Source organism: Pipistrellus kuhlii, unplaced genomic scaffold (assembly GCF_014108245.1).
Source record: "Pipistrellus kuhlii isolate mPipKuh1 unplaced genomic scaffold, mPipKuh1.p scaffold_m20_p_2, whole genome shotgun sequence".
NCBI lineage: Eukaryota > Metazoa > Chordata > Mammalia > Chiroptera > Vespertilionidae > Pipistrellus > Pipistrellus kuhlii.
The window spans coordinates 142,559,517-142,579,945 of NW_023425515.1; the positions used below are offsets into that span (position 1 = coordinate 142,559,517).

A 20,429-nucleotide genomic window follows, 5' to 3' on the forward strand; every position below is an offset into this window, starting at 1 on the left:
TCCAGATTACACATGCTTTCTAATCAAATACTTGCCCTAAACACATTTATATTTTTAATTTTTAAAATTAAATTTAAACTACATATGTTATATGAAATGAAAATAATTTCTTATGTATGGCCTTGAAAATGAGGTAGATGGAAATAGACTGTACGTAGGGAGTTTATGATTGAGAATTTAAGGGTTCTAAGGTCTGATTATTCAGGCAAGAAGAAAAATTACAATTATTGATTAATCATAGAACTTCTTAAGTATATAACTTCCAAACTAATAATAAAAAGGTGGAATAACAGTAATAGTAAAAACCATACAAAGTTGAAACAGAGAGGCAATAAAAGAAAGAAAAACTTTAAGAAGAATGAGTGGAAATTGCAAAGTGAGATCATAGTAACACGTCTAAATATATCATTATTTCCCCCAAATTGGAAATGTACTTAACTCTTTATAAAAGAAATTGTTAAATTTGAAAAAGAAAAAAAATGTTTTGTTGTTTATGAGAAAGGCCTAAAATATAAGGACATGAAAAGTTGAAAGTAAAAAAAGACAAAAGAAAGATATTCCCCAAAAAATAGTAAGCAAAAGAACACTGGCAGAAAAATACAGACTTTGGGGAAAAAACAATGTGGGGTAAAAGTGGCTAATACCAAATTATAAAAATTAATTGCCCAGGAAGATAAAGCAATTATAAACTTGTATGTTCCTCAAAATAGTTATAGCAAAATATTTGTAGATTTATGAAAGGATAGAGAATTTCAAGATAATTCACTATTATTATTTGACCAGACTAAAAAATTAATTATTGCTATTTATAAGAGCAGCAATTTAAACAAAAAGGCAAAACACAAAAACGCTGTAAAAAGAATACAAAAAAATATAGACATCCCAACAGTAACAAAATCAAAGCAAATGTAGCTATATTAAAAATCTAATACCAGGCAAAAGATTCTTTAAGAAATGAGGTATTACCATAGATAATAAATGACATGTCATAGTAACACATCAACAGGAAGATATGACAATTCTAAATATGTATGAACCTAATGACATAGTTTGAAAATATAAGGCAAAAGTTTACAGACTAAAAAAAGAAATAGAAAAATTTGCAATAATAATTTTATTGGGTCGGCAACTAAGTAATTGCGGGTTTCACACATATATGGCTTCAGTTGAATTTTTAGGTTTGTAGACGTAGTACAAATGTAAAACACATTTTGTTGTTTGATAGTTGGCTATTCAGCTGTTAATCAGTAAAAAAAGTTTTTTGATCTGTTTTGTAGTTTTCATTTGTCGTTCGTTGAAAAATGGAAAATCAAAAGGAACATTTTCGTCATATTTTGCTTTTATATTTCCACAAAGGGAAAAATGCATCGCAAGCTCATAAAAAGTTATGTGTTGTTTATGGTGACGAAGCCTTAAAAGAACGGCAGTGTCAAAATTGGTTTGCCAAATTTCGTTCTGGTGATTTTTCACTCAAAGATGAAAAACGCTCTGGTCGTCCAGTTGAAGTTGATGATGCCCTAATCAAAGCAATAATCAATTCGGACTGTCACAGTACAACACGTGAGATTGCAGAGAAGCTTCATGTATCACATACATGCATTGAAAATCACTTAAAACAACTTGGCTATGTTCAAAAACTCGATACATGGGTTCCTCACGAACTGAAAGAATCACAGTTAACGCAACGCATTAGCAGCTGCGATTTGCTAAAGAAACTTAATGAAAATGATCCATTTTTAAAACGACTGATAACTGGCGATGAAAAATGGGTTGTTTACAACAATATCAAGTGGAAAAGATCGTGGAGCAGGCCAGGTGAACCAACTCAAACAACATCAAAAGCTGATATTCATCAAAAGGTTTTGTTATCAGTTTGGTGGGATTACAAAGGAATTGTCTACTTTGAACTCTTACCACCCAACCGAACGGTCAATTCTGATGTCTACATTGAACAACTAATGAAATTAAACAATGCAGTTGAAGAAAAGCGGCCCGAATTGACAAATCGAAAAGGTGTTGTATTCCATCATGACAATGCAAGGCCACACACATCTTTGGTCACTCGGCAAAAATTAATGGAGCTTGGTTGGGATGTTTTGCCACATCCACCATATAGTCCTGACCTTGCACCATCTGATTACTTTTTGTTTCGATCTTTACAAAACTCCTTGAATGGTAAAAATTTCAATAATGATGATGATGTCAAATCGTACCTGATTCAGTTTTTTGCTAATAAAAACCAGAAGTTTTTTGAACGTGGGATTATGATGCTGCCTGAAAGATGGCAAAAGGTCATTGATCAAAATGGGCAATACATTACAGAATAAAGTTATTTAGTTCCATGAAAAAATTGTCTTTGATTTTCTTTAAAAAATCCGCAATTACCTAGTTGCCGACCCTATTTCAGTACACCTATCTCAGTAACTGATAGAATAGCAGGAAAAAATTAGTAAGAATATAAAAGATTTGGGCCACACTAGCAATGAACTTGACTTAATTGATTTAAAGAATACTCTCCACAGCCATGACAAAAATATCCACTTTTTAAAAGTTCACATAGAATATTCATCAAAATAGACAAGATCTGGGCCATAAAACAAGTCTCAATAAATTTCAAAAACTGAAATCATGCAGCGTATAATCTTTGACCACAATGAAATTAAATTAGAAAATAGTAGCCAGAATATTTCTATAAATTTCTAAGTATTTGAAAATTAAGCAACACACATATAAATAACCAATATATTAATGAAAAAACACATAATAGAAACAACAAAATATTTTAAACTGAATGAGAATATGATTCAACATATTTACAACTTGTAGGATGATGCTAAAGCAGAATTTAGAGAATTATTTATAGCTCTAAATTTAAATATTACACAAGACAAGAAGAATGGTTGAAGAATCAATGGTCTAAATCTCTACTTTAAGAAACTAAAATATGCACAATAAATTTAACTGAAGAAAGGAGAGGGTGAAAATCATAAAAATAAAAAATTTAAGGACACATTAAACAAATATAAAATAAAGACAAGATCCGTCTGGTAAATTATAATGAGAAAAAGAGATATACTATATATCCTATAGAAATTAAGAAGAGATTATTATAAAAAACTTTATTCAATTTAGATTAAATTTACTAAAAAACATGACAAACAATTGATCCAAGAGGAAATAAAACTCTAAATAGCTCTATATGTATTAAAGATATTTAATCTATAATTAAAAATCTCTTCACACAGAAAATTAGAGTTCTAAATGCCTTCAATTTTTCCAAACACTTTAGAAAGAAATAATACCAGTATTACATAAATGCTTTTAGAAAATAAAAAAGAGGAAACAATTCCTAATTTATTAATGACACCGCATAACTTTTATACCAAAACTTGATCAAGTTATACAAGAAAAATTATATCAAGCTATTTCATGAACAATAATGTAAAAATCCTTAAAAAATATTGGCACTCAAATACAATAATATAGAGAAAAGATTTTGCATTATGAAGTTTACTAGTATTCTAGTAATGCAAGTTTGTATTACCTTTTGAAAATCAATGTAATTTACCACAGTTACAAAATAAGGGAGAAAATCTATATGCTTATCATAATACATGCACAGTAAGCATTTTCTTTAATCTAAAACACACTAAAGATACAAATTCTTAGCAAACTAGAAATAGAAGGAATTGCCCTTTAATTAATTAAGCATATCTACTAAAAGCCTACAACTAGCATCATTTTTTGGTGAAATATTAAACAATTTTCCTCAAGGTTTTGAAGAAAATAGAAATGACTACTCTTCAATTCTAATCAATACCGCACTGGGAGTCTTACTTGATAAGAAAATAAAATATTACTATAATAAGAAAATTAAAAATATAAGATTGGAAAGAAAGGACTAAACCTGTCAGTTTTCATAAAAATAGGAAGAAAAGAATTCACAAACTTTTCAAATCCCAGAGTTCATTTAGTGGTTATTCTGGATATAAGATCAATATAAAAATTAAAATTTTCTATACTAATAACAAATAGGTAGAAAATTAAGTTGAACAAAAATTATTTAAAATTGCACCGAACAAACCTATCAAATACAAGTACCTAAGGATATATATTTTGATAGAATAAAAATGTGGAAAGCCTCTACATGGAAAACTTCAAATTGAGTTCATGAATTGAAAGACTTGATACTGTTAAATTGTCAATTCTCGACAAAATGATTCTTATAATCAATTCAATCTCAATAGAAATTCCAGCACGTTTTATTAAATGTGGAAGCTGCTAACTCTGATTCTAAAATCGTATGTGGGAATACAAAGTGCCAAGAATAATTAAAGCAATATTGAAGATTAATAAGCTGGATACTTCCCATTCTAGATATAAAGACTTATGCAGCTACTAGAGGCCCAATGCATGAAATTTGTAATGAGTAGGGTGCCTACCCACCCCTCTCAACCTCAGTGACCCCACCGGGCTCCTCCTGCTGCCCCATGATCCCCTGTCTGACCCTCAGCCTTGCTCCAGCCGCCACCACTCCCACATGCTGGCCCCGCTTGTGCTCACTGACACATGGAGCCATTGGGCCAGCACCAGCAGTGGGTGCGAGTGAGGGCTGCTAGCCCTGATGGCCCCTCAGGAGCAGGGGGAAGTGGAGAAGCCCTCAGGGGTGATGGGGGCCGGCAGCCACCGTTCACACCCTCTAATGAACTGAGTCAGAAGGGCTGGTGCCGGCAGCAGATACAAATGGGGCTGGGGGTGGCAGCAGGGGCAAGCACGAGTGGGAATGTGGCACGCTGGAGCAAAGATTTTCAGTAACACCAGAGGTTTGGCCTGCCTTGGTCTGACACACCTCCCCTCCCCACCTACTCCACCATCCTGCAGTGGTCCAGGCCCACCATGTTCTGCACTCTGCTGCCTGCTGCTGAGACTTCCATGTTCTGCGTGTGCCCCCTGGTGGTCAGCGCATGTCATAATGAGCGGTTGAGCAGCCTTAGCATATTATTAGCATATGATGTTTTGATTAGTTGGTTGTTCTGCCCTTTGGTTTATTTGCATATTACCCTTTTAATATATATGATATTAATTAAGATAACATGACAATTGTGCAAGAATAAAAAATGATTTAGAATTTAAAGTCAAGAAATACCAGCATAATCTTAAAGCAAAGCAATCTAACATATAAATAGTGACCTGATTTACTATCAAAGCACAACTCTAATTCAGTGGAGAAAGGTGGTATCTATAATAATAAAAGTTAATATGCAAATTGACCGAACAGCCAATCAGTGTGATGACCATCTGGATACCCTCTGGACTAAGCCAAGGCTGTGAGTCCTGAGGCAGCCAGAGCTGTGAGGGCCTACCTTTGCATGATTTTTGAATTTTGTGGATCAGGCCTCTAGTTTACAATAAATGGTGCTATGTCAATTGTGATCTTGGTATTTGTTACATGTGTGTACAGATATAGAAAATTTCATCTAAATATACATAACATCTGTGTAATTTATTGAATAAAAACAACCCAGTAAAAATTAGTGACTTACAAAATGAAAATAAGCATGGCATTCTTCAAGAAGAATAAGGTGAGGGGAAAGAGCCCTACCAGATATCAAGACTTATTATAAAGCTGTGTAATGAGGACTGTGTGGGGATAGACAATTCAGTTAGAATGGACCAGAATACAGAGAACAGAAATAAATCCTCACATATCCAGAAATTTGTTTTGCAAATCACTGGAAAAGAATGAATTCTTCAGGAAATTGTGCTGGGACAGTTGGTATCTACAGAAAACAAAAGTGATTTCTACCTCACTTCCTACAAAAACGTAAGTCCCTTACTGCCCCATGAAAGACAAAAACTTTGAAAATTTCAAGATCAAAATGTAGAAAAATAATTACTGATGGCTGTGGAAAATTTATTAAATAAAATATAGGCACCTCTAATCATATAAGAAAAGATAGAAAACATGACTGTACTGAAATTTAAAACTTTTCTGTTCATTGAAAGGCATCAGTGAAAAAGAAAAGACAAGCCACAGAGTGGAAGAAGATATTTGCAACACATGCAATCAATAAAACACAGTATCTGGAATATATTAAAAATTTATTCAAATAAAAAAAGGAAAGAAAAGTAACCAGCAGAAAGGGTGATGAAGAGCCATTTCACAGAAGAGGTCATACTAATGAAGAAAAAATACTAAACTTCATAAGTTTAGTCAGAGAAATGCAAGTTAAGATCACATGAGATAAATTTATAGGTACCAGATGGGCAAACTTTGCAGTCTGAAAATACCTAGCCAAGTGTTAGCAAAAAATGTGGACAACTACTGTTAGGAATATAAAGTGTCCAGACACTTTGGAAGACAATCTGGCAAAATCATGCACATGTGAACAATTTTTCTTCATAGCCCCACAATTATATATATTTTTAACATATCCTATATAATAAAGAGGTAATATGCAAATTGACCCTAACACCCTCACACAAGATGGCCACCCCCATGTGGTCAAAGATGGCTGCCACAAGATAGCCAGCAGGAGAGGGTAGTTGTGGGCGATCAGGCCAGCAGGGGAAGGCAGTTGGAAGCAATCAGGCCAGCAGGGGAGCATTTAGGCATTGATCAGGCTAGCAGGGGAATGGTTAGGGGGTGATCAGGCTGGCAGGCAGGCGAGTGGTTGGGAGCCAGCAGTCCCGGATTGTGAGAGGGATGTCCAACTGTCAGTTTAGACCTGATCCCACCGTTGCACATCATCTGAGGGGTCCCAGATTGGAGAGTTTACAGGCTGGGCTGAGGAACATCCCCTCCCCCCAGTGCACAAATTTCATGCACCTGGCCTCTAGTACTCTATATAAAAGTTCTTGAGCCCTAAAAGAACTTTCCAAGAATGTTCATAAAAGCATTGTGCATGTTAGCAACACACTGAAAACATTAATGTTCACTAAAAGAAGAATGGATAAAAATAAAATATGACATATTCACACAACAGCATTGTGCAATAGTGAAAATAAACTAGAGTTACATGCAAAATAAATAAATAAATAAATAAATCATGGGGGTGGAAGCAAGTATTAGAAACTAAACACACTGTTTTAATAACCTTATGTTTATTCACATGAAAAACTAAACAATAGATTATTCATTGATATATCTGTATATAATAAAACTATTTAAAAGCAAGAGAATGGTAAATAGAAAATCCAGGACCATAGAAGGAACATTCATGTAGGTTAATGGCTAGTGGTAATATCCTTCTTATATTTGCTTCATGATTTACATATGTGTCACTTATTATTTGGTATGTATCAAATATGACATATACTATAAATGTGATGTGATAGAATTGCTACCTGTAGGGTTAAATTTCTGCCACTAAGTACAAGGTGACCGAGGGCAGACTTTGGAGAGACCCTGTGGCTTCTAACTCGACTTTCCCACTTACCAGCCTCCTGACCTTGGGAAAATTACTGAAAGGCCCTGTGCCTCAGTTTTCATATCTGTAAAAGGGGGATGATAAAATAACCTATGTATTTATTGGGGCAATTGTGCATATTAAAGGCACTTATATATGCAAATCTATTGGAATAGTGCCTGGTATGTGACAGCCTTGTGTCCACCCTCCTGATCATCACTGTGGGGGGCCAGATACACAAACTCTCTTTGTCTTCCTGTACTTATTTGCACAATGACATAATAGGATTATTGTGAAATAATATATACAAGGCAAATGTCATTGTACAAAGCGCCCAGCAGATATTCAGTAGCTAAAGTGTAACGGGAATATTTTTATTCAGTCTCATGGATTTCCTATAGTTGGTTTTGAAATTGAAGAATTAGTCACATGGTAAAGAACTAAAGATGCTAACCCTTGAGATGATTTATGTAGTGAAGCAAAGACATTCTTTTAATGTGTAGTTAGACACGGCATGTACTAGATTTTCTCTGAGCACTCCTGTTGGGATTCAGTTTGAAATCCTGTTCTGATATCTTTTTAAATATTTCATGAAATAACATTATGTGATTATAATAACAATTTTGAAATTGTGAGAAGATCTCTAACTCTATCTATTCAGAAACAAGCACTTTTCTCAGTTTAATGCTGTGTCTTCTAGTGCTTTTCCGACACTTGACAAAAAGAAATAGAGATTACACAATTGTGGAAGAGTAGATGATGAAAGAAAGGAATTCTGTACTTAAGAAAGTAATGATTATGGTAGCCATTGGCTGCTAACTCAGCTTTACTGACTTTATGCCATCTTGCCTTCACAAGCAACCTGGAGGTAGCTGGATACCAGGTGCTGGCCAGGTAGTATCTCAGGAGCCTGGAATGCTCCACCTTTTCCCATGAGTTCTTTCCCCTCCCATTTGGGTAGAGATGAAACCATTTTGGATCACTTTATGGAAACACAAGGGTTTTTTTTGTTTTTGTTTTTTTTTAAGACACCTGAAAACTTAATTTTTACAGACCCTCAGTAACCACCAGTTGGATTTCCAGCAGCTTTTGGGAGCTGTCAAGTTCAAGGTAGTCTGTAACTCATCTCATTTTAGCCCTCCCTTTTGTAGTTGTACCACACAAGTCAGAGCCCACATTGCCCTTGGGTGTATGGTATAGCTTTTGTCAATGTTAAATTTAATTTGTGCCACTAACAGTGAGGACACAAAGCTTGCTGAACTTTACTTCACCTGTGTTCAGTACAGTCAGCCTTAGCAAACCCAATGAGTTCAGCAACATTATTCTACCAAAAATCTAGGTCAGCTCTGCCGATTAAAAACATTATACACTTGACATCTCTTAAGATGTAACTGTTTTACCATCTATTCTGTCTCCTGTACATCTTGAATGGAAGACTATATATCATTTACCAATCCACTAGGTATAGGTCAACATTAAGAGGTTATCATCAACAACAGACATTTATTGAGTGCCTATTGTGTGCAAGGCACTATACTAGGCATGAGGCTACAAAGATAAAGGAGAAACAGTTCCTGCTCTCTAAGAGCTTACAATCTAATTAGACTAACAGGACACACACATAAGAAGACAGAGCCACCCAAGGTAGTATATAACATTAGAGCTCTAAGTAGAAACAAACAGGAGTGCAACACTTTTTTTTTCTTTTTTTTTTTTTTTTTCATATTGGTTCAATACCCTGAGTTGGTGGGGATGAGTGAGCCAGAATAGAGGGGGTACTCCGTTCATGTTTGAATCTTACAGGCACTCTACCACCTCTCTCCATTCCAAATTATCTGTTGGCATATGCTAGGACCTAGGCAATTAGTTCTCTTTCCCTCCAAGGCTTTAGCATCACAGTTCTTTTTCTTGAGGTGGCCTTTCGATAGGGTGACTCAGTATCCTGTTTGCCTAGGAGTGTCCTGATTTTAGTACCAGGAGTCCGTGTCTTGATCCTCCTTCCCTCTCCTGCTCCTCTGGGAAACCATGATGGTATTTCAAAGACCCTTGTCTTGTAGCCAGATATTAATAGAATCTTCTCACCTAAAATGGTCATGGCATGATCCATCCTAAACGTGTTCCTACGATAGGTCTCTAGTTTAAAAATCTACAAGGGAGTCTTCAACAGCAGATGGTAAGACTGCTGGTTTAAGAGCACATTGCGGACAACAAAAAGCCTACCATGAGACAATGATAGCAACAAGATGAAATGAGGTTTAAGAGAGAAGCAGTGAAGATGGAAGAAGTAACGTGGTCAGGTATGAAATCTGCAGGTGTATAGTCACCTGGTAATTCAGTGAGAGAGAACAGAGACTCTTCTCTCAGAGTAGGTCTATTGGATAATCTCAGTCATCACCCCCTTGGAAGCCAGGGTACATTTCTGAAATGAGGCCATGCCTACATGAGGATATATATTTGGTCTATTGTAAATAGGTATTTAAGTGTTTAAATAACACTATTTTAGACCTAACAGAATTTCAACGTTTCCTTCCACTTTTATGTAGCATTCATTTAGCTTCAAAATCAAGATTTTTAATCCACGAGGAGTTTTTTTTTAATTTAAAAAGCTATAGAGGACCAGTGCATGAAATTCATGCACAGGTGTGGTCCCTAGGCCTGGCCAGAGATCAGGGCCAATTGGGGCTTTCCAGCTGCTGGCCACAGCCTTCCTTCCTGCTGTGGCCAGGATCTTCCTTTGTTCCATGCTGCCCCCTGGTGGTCAGCTCATGTCATGTTGAGCAATGGGACCCCTGGTCTCCTGGTTGAACTCCCAAGGAGACATTTTGCATAGTAGCCTTTTATATATATAGATGTTAGAGTCAGCCACTGTGGCTCAGTGGTTGAGCATCAACCTGTGAACCAGAAGGTTATCGCATATATCCAGGTTGTGGGCTTGGTCTCCAGTGGAGGAAATTGGGGATGCAGGAGGCAGCCAATTAATGACTCTCTCATAATTGATGTTTCTATTCCTCTCTCCCTCTCCCTTCCTCTCTGAAATCAAGTAAAAGAATTTTTGCCAAAACCAGTTTGGCTCAGTGGTAGAACGTCGGTCTGAGGACTGAAAGGTCCCAGGTTCGATTCCGGTCAAGGGCATGTATCTGGGTTGCGGGCACATCCCCAGTAGGGGGTGTGCAAGAGACAGCTGGTAGATGTTTCTCTCTCATTGACGTTTCTAGCTCTTTATATCTCTCCCTTCCTCTCTGTGAAAAATCAATAAAATATATTTTAAAAAAAAGAAAAAGAATTTTTTTTAAAAAAATGAGGTTATATCCTTCTATTTAAATGTAATTCAAATAATACTCTCAACAATAAAGGTTAAGATGAATAAATAAATGTAATTAAAATAGATCAGTAATGGAGAGAATTTCAGAAAACAAACATAATCTGACTTGAGAAGTGTTGTTTGGGATCTGATACACATATCTAGTAGTCACTAAGGACGCCGCAAAACCATACATAATTCTCTCTTTTGGGCACAATACTTCATGTTTTGCTTTCACTTATTTTTTTAAGAAAAGCTCTAACTCTGAAATCTTAGGAAATTGCTGAACTGCCCCGGTTTTACGTCTAGCCCTTAGGAACACATACCAGGATTAGTGAAGCGCAGGGACTCAGTTATCAAACACCCATCCACCACAATGGAAACCACACAGCGAAGTCCCTGCGCAGCACACTGACTATTCACCTCCTGATGTTCCTTTAATGTACGCTTTCTTCGGTGAATATTTACTATAGAATATTAAATGCAAGTGCCTCTTTTCATGGGCCATTTGAAGTGATTGATTTTGTTTGTGAATTCCTGTATCTTTGCTCATGATGGTTATCTATGGTAATGGCCTCTGCCAAACGTTGTTGCGTTGAAATAACAGACGCCATGGACCGTCCAGCTGTGGTTTTGTGCTGCTGGGGTCTTAGGCTGGGAGGAAGCTGATGACACAGCTGGGGAGAGAAGAAAAAGGTATATAACATAACGAGTATGACTTAGGCTTCAAACACAATCAGATACCGAAATCACTGAGGTCTGTAAACATGGTTTTATAGTCACCTTTTATATCAGAGTTGATGCTTAATGGTGTTGAATGGTGGTAAGACTGATAGTTATGAAATAGTGGCAATATAAGAATTCAATTGCCCACAACCAGGTCCATCAGCACAATCTATCAGAATTCTAGGCATTTTCTTTAAATGTTGTAATAAAACCACTGCCTAAGCGATAATTTCTTACATTTATTTATGGCATGTTTTAAAAAATATAAACTCACACACTCACATGTCCTAGCTACACATATATTTAAAATATTTCCCAGTGAAGACAGAAATTTCAGAATTTGCTGTTTTTTCCCACTGTTTTGGGTTTTTGAGAGGGAGGAGTTACAAAAAAAGAAGTTATCATAGGGTCTTTAAAAAACAAACAAACCCTAAAACTTGAGGATAGCACAGACATTTGAGATATTATTGGATTAGTAATATGTAGTTCTTTGCATTTCCCAAGTATGCCTTCTTAACTGTCTATAAAAATAAAAGTAGTTAAAGGAGCTACTTACATCTGAACAATATAATCCCTTCAAGTGATGGTACGGGTGGCCTGTAAGTCAACTATCTAAAATTTATACACTTTTCAAAGGTTCATAAAGTATTGTGTATTCAGAGTCCATGCTGCAGAAGAGATTGTACTGGAAAAAAAATTCTCTTTACAAACTATGAGAAAATTTATAGGACACATTCCAGTATGTTTTGAATAGACATTTCAATTGTACTGACTTTTAATAGCTCAAGCCACACCACGATAACACCAACTTCATTTTGCTATATGTATAAATATCTAGGCTGTGTTTGCATCTCAACAACCAGACTCTAGGTAATTAATAGACCCAGTTAGTGCAGGGACATGGGATCTTAGTACTGATAAGGACAGGGAAAAGAACTGGTAATTTTGTGAGACAACTTCCTGAATCACAAGCCAGGTCATGTTCTGTAAAAACAATGTCAGTCTTCAGACCTGGTATATGCTGGTGCCTTCAAATTTGGCATTAGAGAAACTAACGCCTCTTAATCCATGGGTAAAAAACAACACTGTTATATCTTTTAAAAGACTTTTTGAACAATATTACTTGCTTAAATGAAAATCTTTCATACCGACTGGCCTTGGCTCTGAATAAAACAAGTTCTTCACACTCCTCCACATCAGGGGATGAATGGTGTGAATCTAAATAGTTCATGGGATAAATGAGTGGTATGATGGGAGAATTCTCCTGACAGACTCACAGAAGTGCAGTCCCTTGCTCTTATAGTCAGGCAGCACCATGGAAGTTCTCTCTCTTACTTCTCTCTCTCTCTCAAAGCCGGGAGTAGATTTTAGTTACTGGGGACTTGGGATAACATATGGTTTTTTTTTTAATTTTTTTTTTTTTTTTTTTTTTTTTTTTTTTTTTTTATCACCAGAGGGAGATAGGTAGTAGGGCAATATGAAAGGTCCCCTAAAAAGGCCCCTGCTACTGTGGGAGCCCCATCATTCCAAGTTCAAGGTCCTGACATGGCTCAAAGTCCCATAGAATTTCAGGTTTGGAATGAAATGTTAAGAGGTCATCTATTATAGTACAGTGACATCATTCTGCCGAAGAGGAAACTGGGCTTAAGTGAACTCCATCGATTATTAGTGAAGGAAACCATCTCTCAGTTTCTCTTCTTAGTATTTTTCTGTGCTAATGACACAGTTTTTGGTTTTCAGTTTTGTCATTTGAGCATTTCTGCGCCTTGGAAAATGTTATAGCTATTCTGGAAGCCTAAGGGTTCGCAAAAATGTGAGACAACATTTCCAAGCGGAAATTCGAACTGCCCGCTCGCTGACCATGAGCATTGTGAGCACAGCAACTCCTCAACCCGACTCCAGGCCTTTCCAACCGTCTTTCAGGATTCAAGACTTAGAATACGTTACCTAAACAAAGATAGGGCTAAATTACCACATAATAATCTATAAAAATACTGGCCTAAAGTACACTACAAAACTCTCCATAAATAAATACTGGGCATTTGCTTTAGGAAAGTCCACGGAGCTGTGCTCATCAGAGACACTTTCAGGCAGCTTTATACAAACCACACACACAGGGGCCAACTGATGACAAAGGTTATATAGGTCAGTTCAGGATACACCTTGATAGAAAAATGTCTTTTGACAAGGCATTTCTATAAAGGAATACAACTAATAAATGCTGTTGAGCTGCTCATGTTTCAGTTTTGAAGGCAATACTTAAAGAGATCCAAAATGTAACCATGGCAGCATCATTGAAAGAAGAGGTCTGCTTCTTTGAAAGTGAGAACACACGTCAGAGTGCATTAATTCTGGCATTTTCCTGTAAGCCAGCAGCGCTGTTTTGTAGTCACTTCTCGTAGGCATCTGCACAGGGTACTTCTTGAGGAGTGAAGCTATTTCCTGCCACTTCTGCTCCTCTTTTGTGTCTGGGGCTCAGGAAGTCCAGTGGCCTGGTGTCTGGTTCTGGGGTGGGTGCTTGGGGTTTCGGTCTGACACACTCATTTCTCAGAACACAGGTTTATTCTCAGGATGATTTATAGCAAGTGGTTCTGGTTTCCAGTCTGGCTGGAAAAAGTGAATATTGAATGTCCGTGCCCAGTTCTTAAAGACTCGTTTCTCTGTGATGAAGCGGTGATGACTGCCCTTCCGCCCTCGCTCATGAGACAGGTACATTGTACATTCATCTGGTCCGAAAGGTTCATAATAGTGATAAGGGACTGAAGGGTGATGGGGTTCCCTGTAGAAGGAAGATGAAGTAAGTCATTAAAGCCAAAATAAAATTCTATGACTGATTGAGGTGTTATCTTTAATAAGCTGATAAGCACAAATCATATTTTCAAGTTAAATGAATTTCAACAAATGCTTTTATTCTGATGTTTAAGCAATAAGCAAGCAGAGAGGTTTTGATGCTGGGAAATAAAAGCAGTGGCCATCATTATCAGACAGAGATTCAAACAGTACAGTAGGATGTTTCAGCTTTTGGGATTCAAAAACTATATATTATCAAGACCCAACTAGAGTCTCTACTTCTACTCTTGCACCCATACAGTCTATAATTGCAAGCATCTCTAGAGATATTTGTAAAATAAAACAGGTCATATCCCTTCTCCATTCCAACTCCCAAATGGTCCAGGGACACCCAATTATACTAAGAGTATGGCTTTACAGAGTATTAGTTACCTGACTCCTTTCCAGACAGAGCCTTCTCCTAACCCACTTGACTTTGTCCCTATGCTGCAATCATACTGGCCTTCTGGTTGTCAGACCCTCCAAGCTCGTCCCAATTTTGAGGCCTTTGCACTGGAGGCTATCACCTGGCTGGAACATGCTCTCCCCAGCTCACTCCTCTCACCTCTGAGGATGGACTCAAATGTACTCCCCTCAGAGAGGCTGTACCTGGTGCCCGCCCCTCCAAGCCCTCTCACTCGGGTTTATTTATTTTTACAGCTGTCTGAAGCCATTGTTATTCCCTTGCTCATTGTCTGTTCATGAGGGCAGGTCTTTGTCTTATTCCTAGAAGGTGCTCAATAAATAATTTTTGAATTTCTTTTGTTTAAAGAAATGTATTCAGAGCTAGAGCTACACAGTAAGCCTCTAAAGACAATCTCTTCTCCAAGAATGGAGGGCTGATGATCTTAATTTGATTGCTTGAAAGAGAAATAAGACAGAAGTCGCAACGCCTTCATTTTCCTCCTGTTGCCCAGAAAGATGACAATGTACTTAATTCTACTCCTTAGTCCCTGCTGGGCAGCCTGATGGTCCCAACATCTTCATGTCTATATCTGTCTCCATTTCAAACAAGAAACACTGGCTCATGTCTTCAAGGTAATGTGTGCCCTTGTTGTAGGGTTACTAAAATGTCTAAAACCAGAGAGCCCTGGTTTCAGACTGGTTTTTATTCTAGGTCAGTCTACTCTACTTCTTCTGTCTTGAAGTCCAGACGGTAACTATTAATAGATAAGTCTTCCTACCCTGAGCTAACCAGTTAGGGGTCAGAGACTATGCTCTTCTTAGTCTCTTCTTAGCTCTCTTCTTAAAAGGGCCGGGCACATCTAGCCAGTTTGGCTCAATGGGTAGAGCATTGGCCTGTGGACTGAAGGGTGCCTTGATTGAAAGCTCGATCCCCTACCCTGGTTTGGGTGAGTGTGGAAGAAAACCAATCGATGTGTCTCCCTCACATCAATGTTCCTCTTTCTCTGCTGTCTCTTCCCCTCCTTTCCACTCTCTCTAAAATCAATAGAAAAATAACCTCAGGTGATGATTAACAAAAAACATAGAAAACAAAAAACAAACAAAAAAGGGCCAGGCATTCCAGCAAAACACCTTTTAGCACCTACTGTCCCTTCCGGTCACTAGGACTCTATCACAGTAACTTGGGCTCCCAAAGATGCTCGTCCTGCTAGACACCTATTCATTTTCTTTGGAGGAGATCAATACACAAATGGCTTTTAGAGTAGCAACTCTACCGGAGTCAGGGATCGAAGTATTTTATCAAGAGGGGTGTCGAGTTTGTGGCTCTGACAACAATAAACCTTTAAGCTGCCTCTCCTTGGAGGTTAAAGTTCTTCCAGGAAGAGAGATTTATTTTGGTCATGCAGCATTCAAACATTCCTCATTCTGGGTTGGATGCTGTGCTGAATGAATACTTTGCATCTCTCTATGTCCGTCTTGTAAGTATCTGTATGTTGGGTAGTGAAACACCAGCAACTGTCCTGTCTAGTTATGAAAGGTATTACTTATTTACTTACCCTATCAATTGGAGTCTCCTTAAATAGAAGGTGTTTTCGAAAATGCATGCTAGGAAAAGAGTAAGTTGGAACAACCACTATGATAAAAAGATAGGAAATGGAATCTTGTGAGATAAATCTCCCTAAACTCCCATGGCACAATTTGGGAAACCATGCCAAATTCATGCTGCTGTGGTCTACTTGGGGTTAAGCTTCTAATCCAGTACAGATCAAGCTTTAAATCTGATTCCTCTAAGTTTTGGACATATTCTTGGCATCAATCTGGACTGAAGAAACAATTAGGTTTCTAAAAATAACCATGAGATTGATTTGGCACCTGGAATAGAGGGAAATTGGAAACCAGCTGAAGGATGCTGGAGGATCAATTTTCTCTTTCAGGATGACCATCGCTTTGAATGAAACCCTATCTGGCTATATATTGATTACCTAAAGAGAGAATTATATTTACATATTTGGTAAATTTAATTCTTGATCTCAAAGGTGTCAAAAGCAGCAGGGGTTTGGATTCTGTCCAAATGGCAGACACGTGCTTTGTGGGACTGAGGAGGCAGAGCCACACCCCAGCTGTAATCCACCTTTCCATTCAGAAAGCCCTTCATAGTTCAAGGTCAAACAAATCTGACTTTCTAAAGGCTGCCGTGGCTGTTTCCTCCTTCACCTGATCCCAGTGGAAACAACAATAAATATCTGCAGAGATGCCACACCAGGAGGCCACTGTTGTAAAGGTAGAATCTGGCCCCAAGTCTCTGTTTGGGGCTAGGGGAGCTGAAGGAGTGAAGGTGTGAGGCAGGGGCCCTAGCTAATCACAGAGCCGGACACCTAAGTGGCCGCAGCCCGTCATCAGTACTCCAGGGCCAGGGTAGGAGCTAATCCTGCAGAAAAATGTGAGGAGGAATTTTTTATTTTTTTTTTCTTTATGAAGGAAGCAGGTAGGGAGAGTAAGAGAACTCACATTTAGCGCACACGGGGAGCTTTAAAGAAATACCGTTGTCTGTGTTCCACCTCCTTAGATTCAGATTTAATTGACTTGGAGATGGTCCCAGGCATGGTTATTTAAAAAAGTGCCTTAGGTTTCAGTATCAAAATAAATAATGACAGTACTGGATTATAAAACCCATAAAATAAAATAAATATCCACGAGTCCATGATGATCTCAATAAACAACCAAGTAATTAAATAAATGAAGGAGATGAAATGGCATTTCCTTAGAGAAAAATTCCAATGAACAAATCTAGAAAGAATGGGGGAATAGAATCACCATTAAAAGCGCATAGTAATTGTTGCAGGCAAGATGCACCAATGAATAGAACTTTAGTGGGGATTTAGATAGGAGAAATGGGTTTTTGCATAGAATATATTTCCCCAAGCTACTTATTAATGTCAAAGGGGATAATAGTGATTTTACAAGGAGTAAGTTCAGCAGACATAACCTCGACCAAGTGATAAAGGTTAACATGGCCAGCAATGAGACATTTTGACAGCATGTACCTCTTGATATGAGATACCAAGGGCTTATCTCTTCTGTGATATCCTTTCCCATAATGTGTTACCTAAATCTAGTCACAGAAATACAAAGCAAGGGACATCCTACAGTAATGACCAGAATTCTTCAAGAACATCAAGGTCATAAAAGATAAGGAAAGACTGAGGCCACAGATGGGAGGAGACTCAGGGCACATGACAAAGAAAAGCAAAGGCATCCGGGTTTGGATCTTCCAAGGAGTTAAGGGCATCAGTAAGAAAACTGCAGCAATCTGAGTAAAGTCTAGTTTAGTTAGGAGTATTGCACTGGTGTTAATTTCATAGTTTTGAAAATTGGACCATAATTATGCAAAATATTAACATTAGGGAAAATTGGGTGAAGGGTATACCAGAACTGTATTATTTTTGCAAGTCTAAAACTTGATGATCAAAACATAAAATTAAAAAGATATAATAATGTTACAAAGCTCCTTAGGGGATTCTTCTATGCAGCCAGGTTTGAAATGACTGATTTAGTTAAATACCTGCAAAGGACTTGGTGCTTAAATTACATTACCTCATGTACCCCTCCATCCATCTAAGAGAGTGGTCAGCAAACTCATTAGTCAACAGAGCCAAATATCAACAGTACAACAATTGAAATTTCTTTTGAGAGCCAAAGTTTTTAAACTTAAACTTCTTCTAATGCCACTTCTTCAAAACAGGCTCGCCCACGTGTTTGTGGAAGAGCCACACTCACGAGCTGCAGTTTGCCGATCATGGATCTAAGGTAAGTATACCTGCTACATTTGATAGGCGACTGTTTGGCACCCAGGTGGAGTCCAGTGCCTGGCTTTAAGCACGTGGCCTCATCCACAGTCCACCCAAGATGCTAGACTTGGCACTTTCACCCTCAAAACCAGTGCTCAGCACTCTACATAGACCAACTTATCTAATCCTCCCTGCACCCCAGGGAGAAAGGTACTGTCATTATTGCTATTTTACAAATGAGAAAACTCTTACAGAGAGCAATTGGAGAACTTTCAGGGCCTAATTTTGGACCAAAGTTGTCTTCTTAAGAGTGAGGCTTTGTGTCTTGGAAAAACTTCTGTCTCACCATGTGGGTTTCTGTACTAATGGCACCCAGGTTCCCATTGGGGTTGGCAACACATGGTTGGTAACAGCTTTGTCCTTTCAAGTTTTCCCAAGTACCCATCCACAGAGGTGTCTTGAGGTTGGTGCAGCAGATTAGGGTGCAAAGCAGAGGCCTCATGCTCATGGACAATCCTGCCCACTAATGTTAATGGCAGTGGGAGTTTGTCATGCACCATTTTTCAACCTTCTAAAGCTAAGCTGCACAATTGGAACAAAGCCTTATAACATTAACAAGCAAAGGAGGATAATTGCATTTCCAGATATGATCTAGGTGAGCCCTGCTCTCTGGGTTTGTGGCTGGATTATCTATAAAGAAAGAATGATGCCTTTGCTTCTCTCTAGACACTCTCTCTGAGCACTCTTCTTATTCTTGGCATGGCACTTGGCATATACTGGGTAGTCAGGAAATGTTTGAGGAAGGGAGTGAAATCAATAACTGTCAAGTGTCTGCGTTGTTCTGAAATTGGCTTGCAGGGGGGCCTCTGGGAACACCGTGTAGCATTCAGAAGAAAATGTTCCTAAAACAGGCCTTCCCAAACATCTGCCTCAGGCTGATGAAACCTACTGAGCCACCTTTATTCTGCTGCCTGGTTCCTCGTCTTTGGAGCCTCTTTTGGAAGGTAAACTGCTGCACACCTTAGAAGCTGGTGGAATACTTGTGTATTTGGGGCACACTGAGCACCGAGACATTGCAGCTGTTTACCCATCTTCGGGCAAAGAGCCAATGGGAGTCACCTGATCTTACCCTCCAACACCCAGGAAGCTCAGGTGGTGCCATAACAGTTCACAATATATCAGGAGTGCTGTACCCACAGGAGAGAAAAGGAAGGGAATGAAAACCCCTAGTGACTGGCAAGACCTGGACGAATTATGGTAAAGAAAGAAGAAAGGAGAAACCAAGATGGCAGCATAGGGTAGACACCTGAATGCAGCCTACCACAACAAATTTGAATTTAGAACTGGAAAACCGGGGAGGCATTGCCCTGAAGCGCCAGACAGCTGGCTGAGAGGAGGCTCTGCCATCTGGAAAGGAGAGAGAAGGCACGCTGAACCTCGGGAACTGTGAAGGACTTTTCTAAGGAGTTACTGACAGGAAACCAAAGATTGTCTGCACCACCCCGAGACCCCGCCCTATCCAAGCGGAGTACAGAAGCCCTCTTAGCTGAGACACTGCTGATCCTCACAGCCAATTGGCTTGGAGATCAACGCTTCCCAGTGATACCAACAATAAGCAAGGCTTAACAACAAGACTGCACACACAGCCCACAAAAAGCTACATCAAGACTGTCCACCACAGGAAACTGGGAAGGCTGTGCTACTGGGCTCTACCAGAACACCTAGCACAAAAGCTATTCCATCAAATCAGGGAAACAACTAAAATGCAGACAAGAAGAAGGACACAAAGGAAGGAGATGGAGGAAAAGAAAAGATTGGACATTGAGTTCAAAACTACAGTTATAAGGTTATTCAACAAAATCCTAAAAAAGGCAGATAAAATAAATGAGACCTATGAGGATATGAAAAGGGAGCAACTAGAAATAATAAGGGATCAACAAGAAATGAAGAAAAGATTGTCTGAAATAAAAA

At 38.3% G+C, this 20,429-nt stretch overlaps 1 protein-coding gene across 1 annotated transcript in view; it reads right to left on the reverse strand.

The window, feature by feature from the left end:
• Nucleotides 1-12,866: 12,866 nt before the first annotated feature.
• The window catches only part of ST6GALNAC5 (ST6 N-acetylgalactosaminide alpha-2,6-sialyltransferase 5), a 155,493-nt gene continuing 147,930 nt past the window's right edge, over nt 12,867-20,429 (reverse strand). Inside the window, exon 5 of the mRNA XM_036446844.2 lies at nt 12,867-14,215. Coding sequence (XP_036302737.1) covers nt 13,984-14,215 — 232 coding nt within the window. The 3' untranslated portion in view covers nt 12,867-13,983. The remainder of the gene's footprint in view (nt 14,216-20,429) is intronic.